The 17629-nt window shown below is 45.9% G+C and overlaps 1 protein-coding gene and 1 long non-coding RNA gene across 54 annotated transcripts in view; one reads left to right on the top strand and one right to left on the bottom strand.

The window, feature by feature from the left end:
- Positions 1-312: 312 nt before the first annotated feature.
- Positions 313-17629, bottom strand: part of LOC127008532 (PRKCA-binding protein-like) — a 47616-nt gene continuing 30299 nt past the window's right edge. For 2 of the 50 annotated variants that reach the window (XM_050880702.1, XM_050880701.1), the window contains 6 exons: positions 16388-16516; positions 15913-16186; positions 13926-14059; positions 7474-7667; positions 6992-7244; positions 313-2797 (listed from right to left, as the gene is read on the bottom strand). In XM_050880702.1, coding sequence (XP_050736659.1) covers positions 2603-2797; positions 6992-7244; positions 7474-7667; positions 13926-14059; positions 15913-16186; positions 16388-16516 — 1179 coding nt within the window. In that variant the 3' untranslated portion in view covers positions 313-2602. The remainder of the gene's footprint in view (positions 2798-6991; positions 7245-7473; positions 7668-13925; positions 14060-15912; positions 16187-16387; positions 16517-17629) is intronic. The other 48 variants (XR_007761152.1, XR_007761155.1, XR_007761156.1 and 45 more) reach the window with 48 other exon arrangements.
- Positions 9898-13919, top strand: LOC127008535 (uncharacterized). Of its 4 annotated transcripts, none has more exons than XR_007761177.1 (3): positions 9898-11556; positions 12241-12312; positions 12635-13919. It is a non-coding gene; the product is annotated as an uncharacterized LOC127008535 (long non-coding RNA). The 4 variants fall into 4 exon arrangements; XR_007761176.1 differs by having other exon boundaries at positions 12420-13919; XR_007761175.1 differs by having other exon boundaries at positions 12241-12591.

The raw sequence follows: 17629 nt of genomic DNA, 5'->3' as shown, positions 1-17629 counted from the left end.
CAATTATAATGCCACCTCCTCCACCTTAGGAAATGTCCTGAATCCTGGATCGGCTATGGTGATGTTAGGTGCGCCTATTGTCTCTATACCGTAGCTATAAGAAAAATATGTGATTTCTAAATAATAGCGATAAACTTGAGAAAAATTATTTGAACGTACACCGCATGCATATCATTTTTGGTAGTTCCACGAGGGCCACCAGATGGCAGGTTGAGCTCAGTGAAGGACGCAATTAGTGGGGAGTCCAGTACGAGATCAGGCTGTGGCTGAATAACACACATATGTAGGGAGGTTCATGCACTAATACAAAAATATTCAAGAAATTTTATTCTTGTAAAAACAAATATAATACTTTAGTGGACTAGCCAAGTCTTGTAGGAATATAATGACTAGTGTGGGTGTACTCAGTTCACTGTAACATTAAAAGTAAGCCCCTTCAGTGCTAGACATCAATCAATCAATTTAGCCTTCCCTGCATCCACCAATAAGATTTAGCCTTTCCCAGCATCCACCAATAATATTTAACCTTTCCCAGCATCCACCAATAAAATTTAACCTTTCCCAGCATCCACCAATAAGATTTAATCTTTTCCCAGCACCCACCAAATAGATTTAACTTCCCAGCATTCACCAATAAAATTTAACCTTTCCCAGCACCCACCAATAAAATTTAACCTTTCCCAGCATCCACCAATAAGATTTAACTTTCCCAGCATCCACCAACAAGATTTAACCTTTCCCAGCATCCACCAATAAGATTTAACCTTTCCTGGCATCCACCAATAAGATTTAACCTTTCCCAGCATCCACCAACAAGATTTAACCTTTCCCAGCATCCACCAACAAGATTTAACCTTTCCCAGCATCCACCAACAAGATTTAATCTTTCCCAGCATCCACCACCAAGATTTAACCTTTCCCAGCATCCACCAACAAGATTTAACCTTTCCCAGCATCCACCAATAAGATTTAACTTTCCCAGCATCCACCAACAAGATTTAACCTTTCCCAGCATTCACCAATAAGATTTAACCTTTCCCAGCACCCACCAATAAGATTTAACCTTTCCCAGCATTCACCAACAAGATTTAACCTTTCCCAGCATCCAACAATAAGATTTAACTTTTCTCAGCATCCACCAATAATATTTAACCTTTCCCAGCATCCACCAATAAGATTTAACCTTTCCCAGCATCCACCACCGAGATTTAACCTTTCCCATCATTCACCAATAAGTTTTAACCTTTCCCAGCATCCACCAACAAGATTTAACCTTTCTCAGCATCCAACAATAAGATTTAACCTCTCCCAGCATCCACCAATATGATTTAACCTTTCCCAGCATCCACCAACAAGATTTAACCCTTCCCAGCATCCACCAATAAGATTTAACCTTTCCCAGCATTCACCAGTGAGATTTGTATTTTCTCAGCATCAACCAATCACAGGCATCCTAAGCTGGGGATGAGGCAAGGCTTGCTTATGGATTAGCCAATGACACAGTTCATGGAGCAGGGGAGGGGCTTATGTTCAAGGCTAATGTGAGCAGAGTTTAGTCTCTGAAACAAATGAAGACAAAAATAACAACCCCTTATCTCCTCAGCAGACTTAGAGTAAGAATAAGATCATAAGACATCAACTCTTGGATAGATCCGTTTTCTTTTCTGAGGTTCAGTCCACTGTCTGCTACATTTCCCCAGCCATTCATGAACACACTGCCCTGGGTCACTGCACTCTGTCTCCTCCTCTGCTAGTGACCAACCCATGACTTAGTATTTAGTTGAATGGTGCCAGTGGTAACAGTAATGGCAGTAATTCAAGTGGTAATAGTGCTAGTAGTAGGAGAAGTAGTAGTAGTATAGGAGTAGTAGTAGGATTAAAAGTAGTAGTAGTAGTAGTAGTAGAAGCAATAGTACAGAAAACCCTCTTTAAATCAGACTACTTGGGTGAGACCTTATCCAAATTAGCCAAGAATCAGAAATATTCATATAAAATAAAATTTGTACATAGCCAAGCGAGGCTGTTCCAGAGTTGCCCAGCGATTCTGATTACTTCTTGCATAAAAGATTAAGATGCCACAAGGGAGCTGAAGTAGAGCAGGGGTGTATGAATATAAATTTATAAGGCTCAACTATTCCTTGTGTCTATATGACCAAAAAATAAAACCAACCAATGAGCAGCCATGTTCCTCTTGCCCTACATGAATGAGGGTAAATGAGAGGCAGCCTTTGCTTTGAAATGCATGGTCCAGACTCAAGCCAAGTTCCAAACCAGATCTTCAACTGATTTAAAACATCCATCACAGCACTGTCCAGACATGCGCCGTATATAACAGATTTTGGTCTGATTTATGGATATATGTCCAGATACCTGAGGCAGATTTATCCAATATCTGAAGTGTACAGGTCTGATTTATAGGGGATTTAGTGTACTAGTAGTAGTGATAATAATAATACTGATAATAATAATAATAATAATAATAATAATAATAATAATAATAATAATAACAACAAAACAATCACAACATACGATCAACAAAGACAACCTCAATCAACAACAGTTCAAAATGTGAAGATTTTGTCCCCTTTTACTCCTGAGAGGTTCAGTAATCACCGAGGAGGTTGACCTCTTCAAATGACCCTTCCTTGGCCTCTCCCTCAGGTCTGCCAGAGTTGATGTTCAGGTCACGAAGAGGCTGGATGAGGTCATCGGACTCACTGACCTTGTTTTGGTTGACTTCCAGTAAGTCTTCCCCTACCTCTTCTTCCTCCTCCTCCTCTTCATCTTCATATCCAGTCTAATGTGTGTGGAGAGAGAAAAAAATTAATGTATGCATAAATATCAATTAGTAAAGTCAGTTACATGCATGTACAACCCCCCACGCACACACACAGCTCTGCGGGGCAAAAGTTGACACGCTTGCCTAAAACCAAAAGGTCCTGGGTTAGTTCCCTGGACAGAGTGGAGGTGGCTGGGCAGTCTCCTTTAGTAAGTGCCCCCTGTCCACCCAGTAGTGAATAGGTGCTGGGTGCCAGTCAGGGTTGAGTCCTGCACCCTGGGTGTGTGTGGGTGTAATGTAAAATTCCAGCCATACCTAAAGATGTCACTGGAGCTCTAGGTTTCAAAGAAGGGTACTGGCTGGCAGTCCAACACATGATCAAACCATGGTGAATGACACACACACACACACACACACACACACACACACACCAGTCTCTTTGACAAGTGTAATGAGCAAGATTTGTGAAAGTATAATAAAAAACAATGGGTCGAACATTTAGAAAAGGAAAACATGATAGATGAAGGACAGTTTGGATTTAGAAAAGGGAAATCGTGTGTCACCAACTTACTATGTTTCTACTCAAGAGCAATAGACGTGGTGCAAGAAAGAGAAGGATGGGCTGATTGTGTATATCTAGATCTGAAAAAAGCTTTTGACGAGGTTCCGCACAAAAGGTAAATCTGGAAACTACAGAAATGGGGAGGAATGGGCGGAAAGGTTATCGAGTGGATGAAGGATTACTTAACAGGAAGAGAAATGAGGACGGTGATTAGAGAAATCAAATTGGAGGAGAGTAGAGAGTGGAGTTCCTCAAGGCTCAGTTCTGTCACCAATAATGTTCATAATATATATAAATGATATGCCGATGGGTATAAAAAGTTATATGAGCCTTTTTGCAGATGATGCAAAGTTAATAAAAAAGGTGAAGATGGAGGAAGACTGTGAAGAACTCCAAAAAGACCTGGATAGTGTATAGATGGAGCCAGTTATGGGAGATGGAATTTAATGCAAACAAATGCCATGTTATGGAAATGGGGAAAAGTAAAAAAAAGACTGAGGAAAACATACGGGATGGGAGAAGAAAACTTAAAGGTGATACATGAAGAAAAAGATTTGTGAGTAACGATGCAAGACACACTATACTTAGAAAAGCATATAAACAAGCTATTTGGAGAAACCTACAGGATGATGCAAAATATAAGGGTATCATTCCATTATATGGACAAAGAAATGATGAAGAAAATAATAACAACACTGATAAGACCAAAACTTGAATATGCTGCAGTTGTGTGGTTGCCTCACAAAAAGAAGGATATCAGAAAGTTGGAAAGGATACAGAGAATTGCAACTAAAATGGTCCCAGAACTCTCGAATATGACATAAGAAGACAGATTGAGGGAGATGGACTTGATGACACTGGAACAAAGAAGGGAGAGAGATCTGATCACACTGTATAAGTTGGTAAATAAGTTTGATGAGGTAGATAGAGATGATCTCTTCTCTACTGCGAGAATGCAGGGGCTGAGAGAACATGGAAAGAAACTTGATAAAGGAACTTGTTTGTGTGACTTGAAAAAGTATAGCTTTCCATATAGAAGTATTAACACTTGGAACAGCTTACGGGAAGAAGTGGTGGAGGCGAGCAGTGTCCATCAAATGAAGGAAAGGCTGGATGAATGTAGATATGGAGACAGGACTATTAGAGCTTAGCTTGGGCCCTGTAGACTACAAATAGGTAAATACAAATAGGTAAACACACACACACACACACACACACTAAGTCTACGACACCAAACCCAAGGGTTCCTCCACCAGGCCCCCGAATCCCTAGAGTGCCTCGGGATGCACTGAGTCAAACACCTTCTTGAGATTGATATAGGCTGCAAGGATCCCCTGTCAAAACTCACGTCAGCGCTCCACTGGTACGCAAAGCTCTAGGATATGTTCAGTCGTCAATTAACCGGATGTGAATCTGGACTGTTCAGGTCTCTGTAGCTTCAGCAGCTGGCTGTGAATCTACATGAGCAATAGATGGGCAAGTACCTTGCCTGGCACAAAGGGCAGTGAAATACAGGTAACTCTCGATTTACGCGAGTATTGCGTTCTTGAAGAGGTCGCGTAAATCAAACACAATGTAAATCAAACAAGAGGTAGGTTTCTGTCGAAAAATAAATACCATATTTTGCGGTGTATAACGCGCACCCCAAACTTTGAAAAAAAAAAAGTTCTTAAAATGCTCAGAAATATGTACGGGTTGAAGAACATTGACAATGTACAGTTTTCCGAAATTTATATATTTTAGGTGTAATCTTTACTGCTTGAATTGACAAATGTCCTTGAGTACAGCAATGAAAATGGCGGTCGGGCTGGTGTTGTGAGAAATACATCCCCGTACATATACTGATGATGCACAGCTTCTGATATCATAATAAGCATATTATTCCCACCATCACTCGTAGGTTATGACAGACAACTAGGCAAGACACAATTCACACGGTTCTGGTGACACGTGGCATGCAGCTGTTTGTTGTGTGGGTGTAGTTGTATGGTTTTCAAACAATGCAAATGGTGGCTGGGCTGGTGTTGCGAGAAATATCTCCTCGTACATACTGATTATGTACAGCTTCTGAGATCATAATAAGCATATTATTCTCACAGTCACTCGTAGGTTATGACAGACAACTAGGCAAGACACAATTCACGCGGATCTGGTGACACGCAGCATGCAGCTGTTTGTTGTTTGGGTGTGGTTGTGTGGTTTGTCAACAATGCAAATGGCGGCCGGGTGTGAAATAACTCCTCGTACAAGACTCATGATGTACAGTTTCTGATATCATATTTACCCCATTATTCTCACTAATATTAATAATTAATAATGAACACATGGTTATTTTTTTCCAATATGATTTTTTTTATGTAGCTTGTACTGCTCCTTAGTCACACAATCGTAAGCCACCTGTGACATCAAGATATACAAATGGTGCCCGATGGGAAAACGGGATAACGGCAAGGCATGGGCGATGCTCCACCGATTTCATTTTTTTATAGTAGTTATTTGATCGCCCTGTATTCTATGGTAACATAATATAAGACAGCTATGGACTATGAAGGATCATTAACAATAATAAAGGTAAGTTTGCCGTTGTTATTGGATAAGACGAAACACAGACCCTTAAAAACACCCCAAAGAAGAATAAAATCATTAAAAATTTGTACATTCGGCATATAATGCGCAGGGCTAAACTTTCAGGCATTTTTTATGTGAAAAGGTGCGCGTTATACATTCAGTGGAGAGAGAGAGAGAGAGAATATCCATATCACTGACATATCCAATCAGGCACTCAGTCTCAGCCTCACTCGTCTGAGAAAGAAATGAGGGACAGCATGAGCGCCTGGCTAGTATTGGTACTGGTACCGAGCAGTCTGGTACCGGTACTGTACCGTATACCTGGTACCGTTAGTACCGGTACTGGTACCATTACCTGCCCATACCTATCGTTGAGTAGCGTGGCAGCGTGGGTACTGTATTGTTGTTCAAGTGGCGCGCAGGAAGAACTGAGCTTAGCTGTGTGACCGCGGCGCCGTGTGAGTCCAGTTGCGTGAGACATATGGTGGCCACTCCATAAAATATCGCGTATAAGTGGAAAAAACTTGTAAATTAAACATTTTTTTAGATTTTGGACCCCGCGTTATTTCAAAAACGCGTAAAACAAACTCGCGTAAATCGAGAGTTACCTGTACCACACTACACCCGTACCCATCCACCCACCCACACAATTACTGTCCATGTCTAACTTAACCCTTTTCCAGCATCCACCAATCAAATGCTGCCTGAGATGGATCAGGGGTGAGATTTGTCTGTGGATTACCCAATGATACACTTGATAGAGGATGGCAGAAGGTTACATTACTCTCAAAGTTCATGCCAACAGAGCATACTGCCCCACTAACAGAGCTCATTCCTGTGATCACACTTTCTTTCCCTCAGCCACCCTTCTTGAGTCACACCATACCAGCACACCTTGAATCCTCCATCCCTTCCCATCCATCCTTGTCCCTTCCACCACCCCCTCAACCCACCACATCCCACATTATCACACCCCCATCTTGCCCATGCACCCCTTCCATGACTACTTGTTCTGCAGGGCTCCATTCATGCTTGGCCAACCTCCTTTTAGCCTCTGTCTACACAATCCCCCCTCCCTGCACCTGTAGCATGTTGTGCTGGTGCTGGTGGTGCAGGGTTGTGCCACTCATGTCCAGTTCGATGGGGAACCAGTGGCGGCCCTCCAGCAAGGCGTGGCACTGGCTATGGTTGGCCGCCAGAGCCGCTGCCAGCCGCCTGAGTTGTTGGGTGAGGTGCTCCACGTGCTTGGAGTCCAGCAGCTCCAGCTTGACCAGGACATCTGAGCGGAGGCGTGCGAACTTGGCTCTTGCTTCCTGCCGACACCTCAACACCAATCTGCAGGAGGAGGATAAGGAGGAGGAGGAGGAGGGAGAGTATAAGTTCAAGTGGGAGCTCTGTTACAGATGGATCAGACTTGGTAGTCATTTGGTGAGTGACAATATGATAGACACCTTTAAAAGAAACAGACAAATTCATAGTAAGGGCATGAGCTGCCCTGTCTTGACTGATCAGCCTCTTAGAGTCACCTAATGGTCTTACTACAATCACCCCCACCACCACATACCTGTATTCATAGTTCCCGGTCTCAATGCGGTACAGAGGCTCCTGGAGGTGTGCGAACTGCATCTCCTCATCGTCCATCTCCTTCACTTTGAGGCAGTAACTCAGGTACTCAAACTTGGCGTCGGCGTACCGGCGGATTGTGAGGCGGGTGTCGGGGATGGCCTTGTGGAGGTACGTGCCCAGGTCACTCAGGATCTGCAGCAACAGCAGTCAGCATATCAATAACAAAATAATAATTGTGATAATAATAATAATGCAGTAAACCCTTCCTAAGTTGGATCATTATAAGTCAAACTTCCGATATCCAAAAATAAGTCGTATAACATTCGAGTTACCAGGAGAGTTTTTTCAGAGTCCCGCATCAATCGCTGCATTTCTGTCTACGAGTCAGTATTTGCCCACTCACCTTGCCGTTCACATCTCCCGTATCTCTCCGACTTTTTTTTACTCTGCTTCCCTTCTACAGGAACTACATGGATTCTAGACATGGATGAGCCTTCTGCTATGGGCAAGGCCTTAAGGCTAGTTCACCCAGGCAGTTTTCTGGTGACTAACTACTGGGACTTGTTGCCTAAATACAGTCTCCTGCCAAACTGTCACTGAAACTTGAAATTTGGGAGGAGGCAATGCCAATGATTAGTTCATCACTTGTTGAGTCTCCCTGTACCCAAAGCCTTGTTGATTGGCCCTTGCTAACTCCATTCTCATTAGTGTAACAGCATATTTAGCATTGCTTCTCTCAAATACCAAACAAAGAAATTACATTGAAATAATACTTCAACTTTGCACAAAGCTGATCCAGCATGAATTTCTTTGGTAGCTATCTGGTGTTCAATCAACGTCATATGGTTATCATTCCTGCTCCTCCCATCACCCTTCAAGATACTCAACACGCCTACATAATATTATTATCATTGTTATTTTCATAAACATTATTATCATTATGTATTACTATAATCATTATTAGTCTCCTCCATCCTCCCTCAAGACACAAATACTACTACTATTACTACAACTGTTACTACTACTACAACTATTACTACTACTATTACAACTATTACTACTACTACTACAACTTTTACTACTACTACTACAACTATTACTACTACTACAACTGTTACTACTACTACTACTACTACTACTACTACTACTACTACTACTACTACTACTACTACTACTACCACTACTACCACTACTACTACTACTACTACTACTACTACTACTACTACTACTACTACTACTACTACCAAAGAATATAGATAGTAAAGAGAGGACACTTGTGTGCTCCCCTATGGGATGCCTGTAACTAGGCCGATGGTGGCGCATGTACCTTCAGGTGACAGCTGTATGTGCTGGCACCCAACACACCAATGTTTAGGCAAATGTTAGCACTAATGTGGTTTATTATAATGTGTATTGCTTATTTACTGTTATTTATTTAACAATGCACTGATTGGGAAACCTTACTAATACTCTAAGGCAGGGGCGGGCAACCTCCGGCCCGCGAGCCAGATCCAGCCCGCAAAAGCCTAGCGTCTGGCCCGCCATCCTGCTCGGCATTAATATTGCAATATAATATTGCCCGCGAAACCCCAGCCAAAAAAATAATAAATAAATTCTGCCGAACAGCATCTGCCGGCAGATACTGCATGGCAACTCTGTACCTCACTCTGTTCTAATGGAATAAATAAGTAGATAATACACACGAGTGTTGCTTGTATGGACAACTGAACATGAGTGTTGCTGGTCACTGGCAGCTCATGCCTACCTCTCCACTTGACACATGGCCTGTGACTGAGGTCTGGATCTTTATCTAAAAGTACTAGCACCATATGTTTGTTTTATAATCATTTGTAAGCTGCAACACAAGTACAGCCTCTTATAGCAAATCTGGGAGACTATACCTATGTAGATACGTAGCCAAGAAACATTCCTAGATCTTAGATAAGGCAGAATGAAGAAGAGAGAAAATGTTATTTTTATAAGCACCTGTAGACTGTAACACAAGTATAGCCTATTTTATCAAGGTGAAGAGGCTGTACTTGTGCAGATAGCCTAGGAATGCATTATTATATTCTACTTAAAGCAATACTAAGAGATAATATTCTGAATAAGTTTATATAACCACTTGTAGGCCTAGGTGGCTGACTGGCAGAGGTGGTTGACTGTTGTTGTTGTTGGTGGTGGTGGTGTGGCTGGCTGACTGGTGGTGGTGGTGGTGTGGCTGGCTGACTGGTGGTAGTGGTGGTGGTGTGGCTGGCTGGCTGACTGGTGATGGTGATGGTGGTGGTATGGCTGGCTGACGTGGTGGTGGTGGTGGTGGTGGTGTGGCTGGCTGACTGGTGGTGGTGGTGGTGGTGTGGCTGGCTGACTGGTGGTGGTGGTGGTGGTGGTGTGGCTGGCTGACTGGTGGTGGAGGTGGTGGTGGTGTGGCTGGCTGACTGGTGGTAGTGGTGGTGGTGTGGCTGGCTGACTGGTGGTGGTGGTGGTGGTGTGGCTGGCTGACTGGTGGTGGTGGTGGTGGTGGTGTGGCTGGCTGACTAGTGGTGGTGGTGGTGTGGCTGGCTGACTGGTGGTGGAGGTGGTGGTGTGGCTGGCTGACTGTTGGTAGTGGTGGTGGTGTGGCTGGCTGACTGGTGGTGGTGGTGGAGGTGGTGGAGGTGGTGGTGGTGTGGCTGGCTGACTGGTGGTGGTGGTGTAATGCCCCGACGAGCTTCTTTTCTAAATCCTTCCTATTTCTCAACACGGCCTCTGCGTGTATCGAAATAACACGAGAAATTAATCAAGATCAGGGTATTCGCCGGCTGCCTAGGATTGAACCCGCGACCAGCGTGACGGGAGAGCCACTCCTTACCGAGTCGGCCAAAGAGGTACCCCTCTGGCTAAGTGGGTTATGGGAGGCTCGTTCATCAGGCCATCGCCGCACTACACGGCTTTCCCCCCTATGTAGATTAATTTCTGTGTGTTGACAATGTCCCTTTGAGATATAACTCCACAATGTCCCTTTTAGACATACCTCCAACATTCCCATTTTCTATCAACCTCGGAGCATGGGCCATCCTACCTGTTACCCCTTCGGAGAAGCTCAACAGAACTGCAGGAGAGGATCCCACCGCTGCCACCACTGTAATGACCCGACGAGCTTCTTTTCTAAATCCTTCCTATTTCTCAACACATCCTCTGCGTGTATCGAACTAACACGAGAAATTAATCAAGATCAGGGTATTCGCCGGCTGCCTGGGACTGAACCCGCGACCAGCGTGACGGGAGAGCCACTCCTTACCGAGTCGGCCAAAGAGGTACCCCTCTGGCTAAGTGGGTTATGGGAGGCTCGTTCATCAGGCCGTCGCCGCACTACAGTGGTGGTGGTGTGGCTGGCTGACTGGTGGTGGTGGTGTGGCTGGCTCAATTATGGTGGTGGTGGTGGTGGTGTGGCTGGCTCACTGATGGTGGTGGTGGTGGAGGTGTGACTGGTTGACTGGTGGTGTTGGTGGTGATGGTGGTGTGGCTGGCTGACTGACTGAGGTGGCTGACTGGTGGTGGTGGTGGTGGTGTGGCTGGCTGACTGTTGGTAGTGGTGGTGGTGTGGCTGGCTGACTGGTGGTGGTGGTGGAGGTGGTGGTGTGGCTGGCTGACTGGTGGTGGTGGTTGTGGTGGTGTGGCTGGCTGACTGGTGGTGGTGGTGGTGGTGGTGGTGTGGCTGGCTGACTGGTGGTGGTGGTGGTGGTGGTGTGGCTGGCTCAATGATGGTGGTGGTGCTGGTGGTGTGGCTGGCTCACTGATGGTGGTGGAGGTGTGGCTGGTTGTGGTGGTGGTGAGGGTGGTGTGGCTGGCTGACTGATTGAGGTGGCTGACTGGTGGTGGTGGTGGTGGTGGTGTGGCTGGCTGACTGACTGAGGTGGCTGACTGGTGGTGGTGGTGTGGCTGGCTGACTGGTGGTGGTGTGGCTGGCTGACTGGTGGTGGTGGTGGTGGTGTGGCTGGCTCAATGATGGTGGTGGTGGTGGTGGTGTGGCTGGCTCACTGATGGTGGTGGTGGTGGAGGTGTGGCTGGTTGACTGGTGGTGGTGGTGGTGGTGATGGTGGTGTGGCTGGCTCAATGATGGTGGTGGTGGTGGTGGTGTGGCTGGCTCACTGATGGTGGTGGTGGTGGTGGTGGTGGTGGTGTGGCTGGTTGACTGGTGGTGGTGGTGGTGGTGTGGCTGGCTGACTGACTGAGGTGGCTGACTGGTGGTGGTGGTGGTGTGGCTGGTTGACTGACTGAGGTGGCTGACTGGTGGTGGTGGTGTGGCTGGCTGACTGGTGGTAGTGGTGGTGGTGTGGCTGGCTGACTGGTGATGGTGGTTGTAGTGGTGTTGTGGCTGGATGACTGGTGGTGGTGGTGGTGGTGTGGCTGGCTGACTGGTGGTGGTGGTGGTGGTGTGGCTGGCTGACTGGTGGTGGTGGTGTTGTGGCTGGATGACTGGTGGTGGTGGTGGTGGTGTGGCTGGCTCAATGATGGTGGTGGTGGTGGTGGTGGTGTGGCTGGCTCACTGATGGTGGTAGTGGTGGAGGTGTGGCTGGTTGACTGGTGGTGGTGGTGGTGGTGTGGCTGGCTGACTGACTGAGGTGGCTGACTGGTGGTGGTGGTGGTGGTGTGGCTGGCTGGCTGACTGGTGGTGGTGGTGGTGGTGGTGTGGCTGGCTGACTGGTGGTGGTGGTGTTGTGGCTGGCTCAATGATGGTGGTGGTGGTGGTGTGGCTGGCTCACTGATGGTGGTGGTGGTGGAGGTGTGGCTGGCTGACTGACTGAGGTGGCTGACTGGTGGTGGTGGTGGTGGTGTGGCTGGCTGACTGACTGAGGTGGCTGACTGGTGGTGGTGGTGGTGGTGTGGCTGGCTGACTTGTGGTAGTGGTGTGGCTGGCTGACTGGTGGTGGTGGTGCTGGTGTGGCTGGCTGACTGACTGAGGTGGCTGACTGGTGGTGGTGGTGTGGCTGGCTGACTGACTGAGGTGGCTGACTGATGGTGGTGGTGTGGCTGGCTGACTGACTGAGGTGGCTGACTGGTGGTGGTGGTGTGTCTGGCTGACTGCCTGAGGTGGCTGACTGGTGGTGGTGGTGTGGCTGGCTGACTGACTGAGGTGGCTGACTGGTGGTGGTGGTGTGGCTGGCTGATTGACTGAGGTGGCTGACTGGTGGTGGTGGTGTGGCTGGCTGACTGACTGAGGTGGCTGACTGATGGTGGTAGTGGTGGTGGTGTGGCTGGCTGACTGACTGAGGTGGCTGACTGGTTGTGGTGGTGTGTCTGGCTGACTGGCTGACTGGTGGTGGTGGTGTGTCTGACTGAGGTGGCTGACTGGTGGTGGTGGTGGTGGTGGTGTGGCTGGCTGAATGACTGAGGTGGCTGACTGGTGGTGGTGGTGGTGTGGCTGGCTGACTGACTGAGGTGGCTGACTGGTGGTGGTGGTGGTGGTGTGGCTAGCTGACTGACTGAGGTGGTTGACTGGTGGTGGTGATGGTGGTGTGGCTAGCTGACTGACTGAGGTGGCTGACTGGTGGTGGTGGTGGTGGTGTGGCTGGCTGACTGGTGGTGGTGATGGTGGTGTGGGTAGCTGACTGACTGGTGGTGGTGGTGGTGGTGTGGCTGGCTGACTGACTGAGGTGGCTGACTGGTGGTGGTGGTGTGGCTGGCTGACTGGTGATGGTGGTGGTGGTTTGGAAAGTTTTGTTCAGTTGGCGCTACATCTGTGGTCATATGCCGGAGAGAGACAGAAGGGGAAGGAATTATAGGAGAAGGGAACAGATCCCAGGAGATGGGACACAACCCCCGATTAATACCTGGTACCCATTCACTGCTAGGTGGATAGGGGCCTAGGGTATCGGAAAAGCCGCCCAAATTTTTCCATTCCGCCCGGGAATCGAACCCGGGCTCTCTCGGTTGTGAGTCGAGTGTGCTAACCACTGCACCACGAAGCCCCCTGGTGATGATGGTGTGGCTAGCTGACTGACTGAGGTGGCTGACTGGTGGTGGTGGTGGTGGTGGCTGGCTGGCTGGCTGGCTGGCTGGCTGGTGGTGGTGTGGCTAACTAACTGACTGAGGTGGCTGACTGGTGGTGGTGATAGTGGTGGTGTGGCTGGCTGACTGACTGAGGTGGCTGACTGGTGGTGGTGGTGGTGTGGCTGGCTGACAAGTTTAAACTCAATAATCTTTATAAAATGTGATTGAAAATACATGAAAAACCTTTCCTTGTTCTTTGTAAATTGAAAAAATTGTAGCTTAGGCATTTTCTTGTGAGAATTATTACAATTTATAGCAGCACGTCACTGAATGCTCGTCATGTTTAGCATCAGCCGAGTAATGTTATGCACACGCCTCGGTGCAGACAGGCGCGGGTTACAAGGGATTGACACAAGTGTCCTCTCTTTACTATCTGTACTCTTTGCTACTACTACTACCATCACTTCACACACTCACCGGCTTGAGTCTGGTCAGGAGCACAATGCCACACTTCTCCATCTGGCGGTGAGCTTCCCCAAACTGGCTGAAGGCTTCGTTGGCGCTCTGCTGCAGCTCCCTCACGCCTATCTCACAGAAGATGTCTCCAAACCCTGAAGCAGAGTGGAGGCTATTGTTGTTAGATGCCACCACTCTACTTGATCAGGCTTTCTACTTGCCAGTCTTTGTTATCATTAATATTACTGAGTGATGCAGCCAATGTGTTTCCACTTAAATGTCTGTAAAATTAATTCTGAAGGACAAGGAATATTCTCTTGAACATGTGGAGCAAGTTGCCTCAGTGCATTCAACCGTTATAAGTAAGGAAAAAGGTTAAGTCACGGGGAAGATAGAGTAGTGAATGAGTGGTCAGAAGATCAGAATAAAAATATATGGCTTAGTCTGACACTGAAACACAAAAATGCAAGAAGCCTATTTGATAATGTTAAGGCAAAATATGGCAAAAGTGCAAAGGAGTAAATATGGAATGCAAGACATTTAGAGTTTGCTTGGTTTAGGGCCTGTGATAATATCAGAAATCTTAGAGCTTGGTGATGGTGGTGTGGGGGGGGGTTAATACAAAGACCTTTGTGGTAATGTAGCACAGGCGTCGGGCAGCAAAGAAGGTCCACTATACATATTCTTGTACTTTTCCTATATAGCACTGTACAGTTTACAAAAATATATCATGGTCTCTAAAATTACACTTGTTTATATTAGCCATACATGCATGAACATAGGAACTAGTGAGACTGATAGAGGTTTAAGGTGAGGGCTTCATCTGGTGAAGAATATAAGACATCTGCAAGATAAAAAGACAGACTTCAGAAAAAAAATTATGAAAGACATTCAGGAACCAATTATTTTCCTAAGTTGAAGACTGGCTGAATTACTACTACTACTACTACTACTACTACCAGTACTACTGTTACTGCTATGGGGAAGCGGTGGCTGAGTTTAGCATGCAGGCGTGGCGTCCAGGAGGGTCCGGCTTCGCATCCCACCCGCCACCACAGTTGGGATTTTTCAGTCACTGCTGAGTGGCCTAAGACTCCCACATTCTACAGTTATTGTTCAATGAATTAAAATTACTGAAATTTGACTACCTATTACAGTACTTTTGTCTTCTAGCTGTTTATAATGATTTAAATGAAAGTAAGAGCAACTGGCAATTGTTTAAACATGTTCATCACAGCCAAGGAACTAGAGGGAATAATGTCAACCTGATGTGTCCACAACATAGAACAACACTGTAAAAATTTTCAATACACTGCTTCGGACCGAAATGTTGGAATGCATTACCTGATTATTTGAAAACAATAACTAACTTCAATTTATTCAAAAGTAAACTTAAAACCCATTTCTATCAATCAATCAATCAATCAATCAATGTACAATAATGTCAAATGCAGATTTTATTTAATGAATGGTAGGGTGCTATTTTTAATGTCTCAAATTGTTTGTAGAATATAGTCTTAATTCATTACCAATTGCCGTCATGGAAGTATATGTTTCATGTGAAGAAATCTCATGTCTGCTTAGGAGCTTCAGCTCAGCAGACTAATGCTTTAATAATGCCTTTATATAACTGCTCAATGTATGTCCCTGTAATGTGCCAATAAACAATAAACATGCTGTCCTGAAGACCACCTATCAACCCGGACTTTAGATTCTCTCTCTAAAAAAGAGGATCAAAGATGAGGTCTGGGGGACAGCATGAGCCAAGCAAGAAAGCACCACTATAAACATGCCTCTGCCATAATAGGATGGGGGCAACCATCAAGCTCCACCAAGATAGCCTACCAGTGACATAGGCAAAACGTAAAAAAAAAAAAATAAAAAATAAAAAAAAAATAAATAAATAAATAAAAATAATAATAATAATAATAATAATAATAAAAATACTAATAATTTTACTACTAGTACAACTTTCAGCATAATCCAGCAGCAGCAGTGGCACACTCACGTCTGTACACAATGGCCAGGTCCAGGAATGCCTTCAGCAGCCTCTTGGTGTGGTCCACCAGGCCTTGGTACACCTCCTCCGTGCGTTGGAGGTCCCCGAGCTTCTTCACCAGCGAGTCATTGCACAGGATGGCCCGAGACAGGCCCAGAGCGTCGGCAGTGGAGGACGAGAGATTTTCCACGAGCCTGTGTTTCATCTTCTTCATGGCGATGTCAAGTGTCTTCCCTTGCTTGGGGTCAGCATGAAGCTTGTTGTAGTGGATGGTGACAGTGCCCTAGCCGAGAGAGGAAACAAGCTCTTTACAACAGCAACAATGACAACAACAATAGAAACAAAGACATTTCCTCCTTCCTTTAACCCCCTGGAAAAACAGTATACAAGTTGATCCTGTCACTGTAAACATTATCATAAAACTTGAGGTATAAAAATGTTTTGCACATGAAGTAATAGAGTCCCAACCCTCACACTGCCTCACCTGTGACCTCTGGATCATCTGTGCCACCTCCTGCTTTGACCTGCCCTTCACGTTGACCCCATTCACGCCTGTTATCTCATCACCGCTCTGCAGGGTGCCCTCTCGTGCAGCCGCGGTGTTGTCGAAGACCTGGAGAAGATGCACATGTTTGTGTATTTATCTAGTTGTAGTTTTACAGGGCCTGGGCTTACGCTCATGTGGTCCCGTCTCTATGTCTGTACTTGTCCAACTTTTCCTTAAAGTTTTGCACACTCTTTGCCGATACTACTGTAATGCGGGGAAAACTGAGAAATCAATAACCTGTAATAACTGATGTGTTGCTCGTGAATCGAGTGGTTACGAACCGCAAGACAGACAGACGAACCAGATGTGGAGCTGGTGGCGTGACTACGCCTCAGCCGAAGGTGCCGAATGATCATTACTTAGTTTTTCACGGAGGATTGACGAGCAGAATTTTTCACCTGTATTGAGTGAGAGAACCAGTTGTTTCGAAACTGCTTCTGAACTGGCGGAACAGGCCAATTGGATGTTAACTAAACCACCGATAAATGCGTTCACTAGCCTCTGGCTAGCCGCGGGCAGTGGGAGGGGAGGTGATAAGCTGACTGTGTGAGGTTGTCTCCCTCACACAGCGTCTGGACCTCACTTCCACAGGTATGTTGAACCCAGCTCCTAGGGACCAAGCTTGTTAGTGTGTTATCTTGATACAATGTTAATGTTACTTAAAGAGTGAATTGTCACACACACCGTCTGGACCTCACTTCCACAGGTTCCCTAGCATACTGACTGAGCTGGTACATCACTTGTTGTGTCACTATGTAATACGTGAACATTCCCTTTTGTGTGGGCTTATGATCACCCCCGTGGTATCTTAACCCCACACGAATACCTTGCCCCATGATCATTTTTGTGAACACATATCGATCGGTGATTGAAGGGATATATTTTATTGTATAATTATGCACCATAGAAACTTGACTAGGGTAGTTTGTTAGCTATGGCCAGGCCTCTATATCTACATATATTTTATGAAATTAACTGTGATTGGGTAGGCCCTTCTGGTAATTGGAATGATGAGTTGTAATCAGTACCGTACAGTAACTCGGTAAAAGCTCGCTACCATTACCAACAGAATGAGCTGTCAATAGCATTGTTAATTAACATCAATAAGCTCGCTACCATTACCAACAGTGTAAATAATATTGTTACTTAACTTCAATAAGCTTGCTACCATTATATACC

Source organism: Eriocheir sinensis, chromosome 38 (assembly GCF_024679095.1).
Source record: "Eriocheir sinensis breed Jianghai 21 chromosome 38, ASM2467909v1, whole genome shotgun sequence".
Taxonomy (NCBI): domain Eukaryota; kingdom Metazoa; phylum Arthropoda; class Malacostraca; order Decapoda; family Varunidae; genus Eriocheir; species Eriocheir sinensis.
Note: the sequence above shows the minus strand (reverse complement) of the source record. Positions and strands in the feature narration are given on the sequence as shown.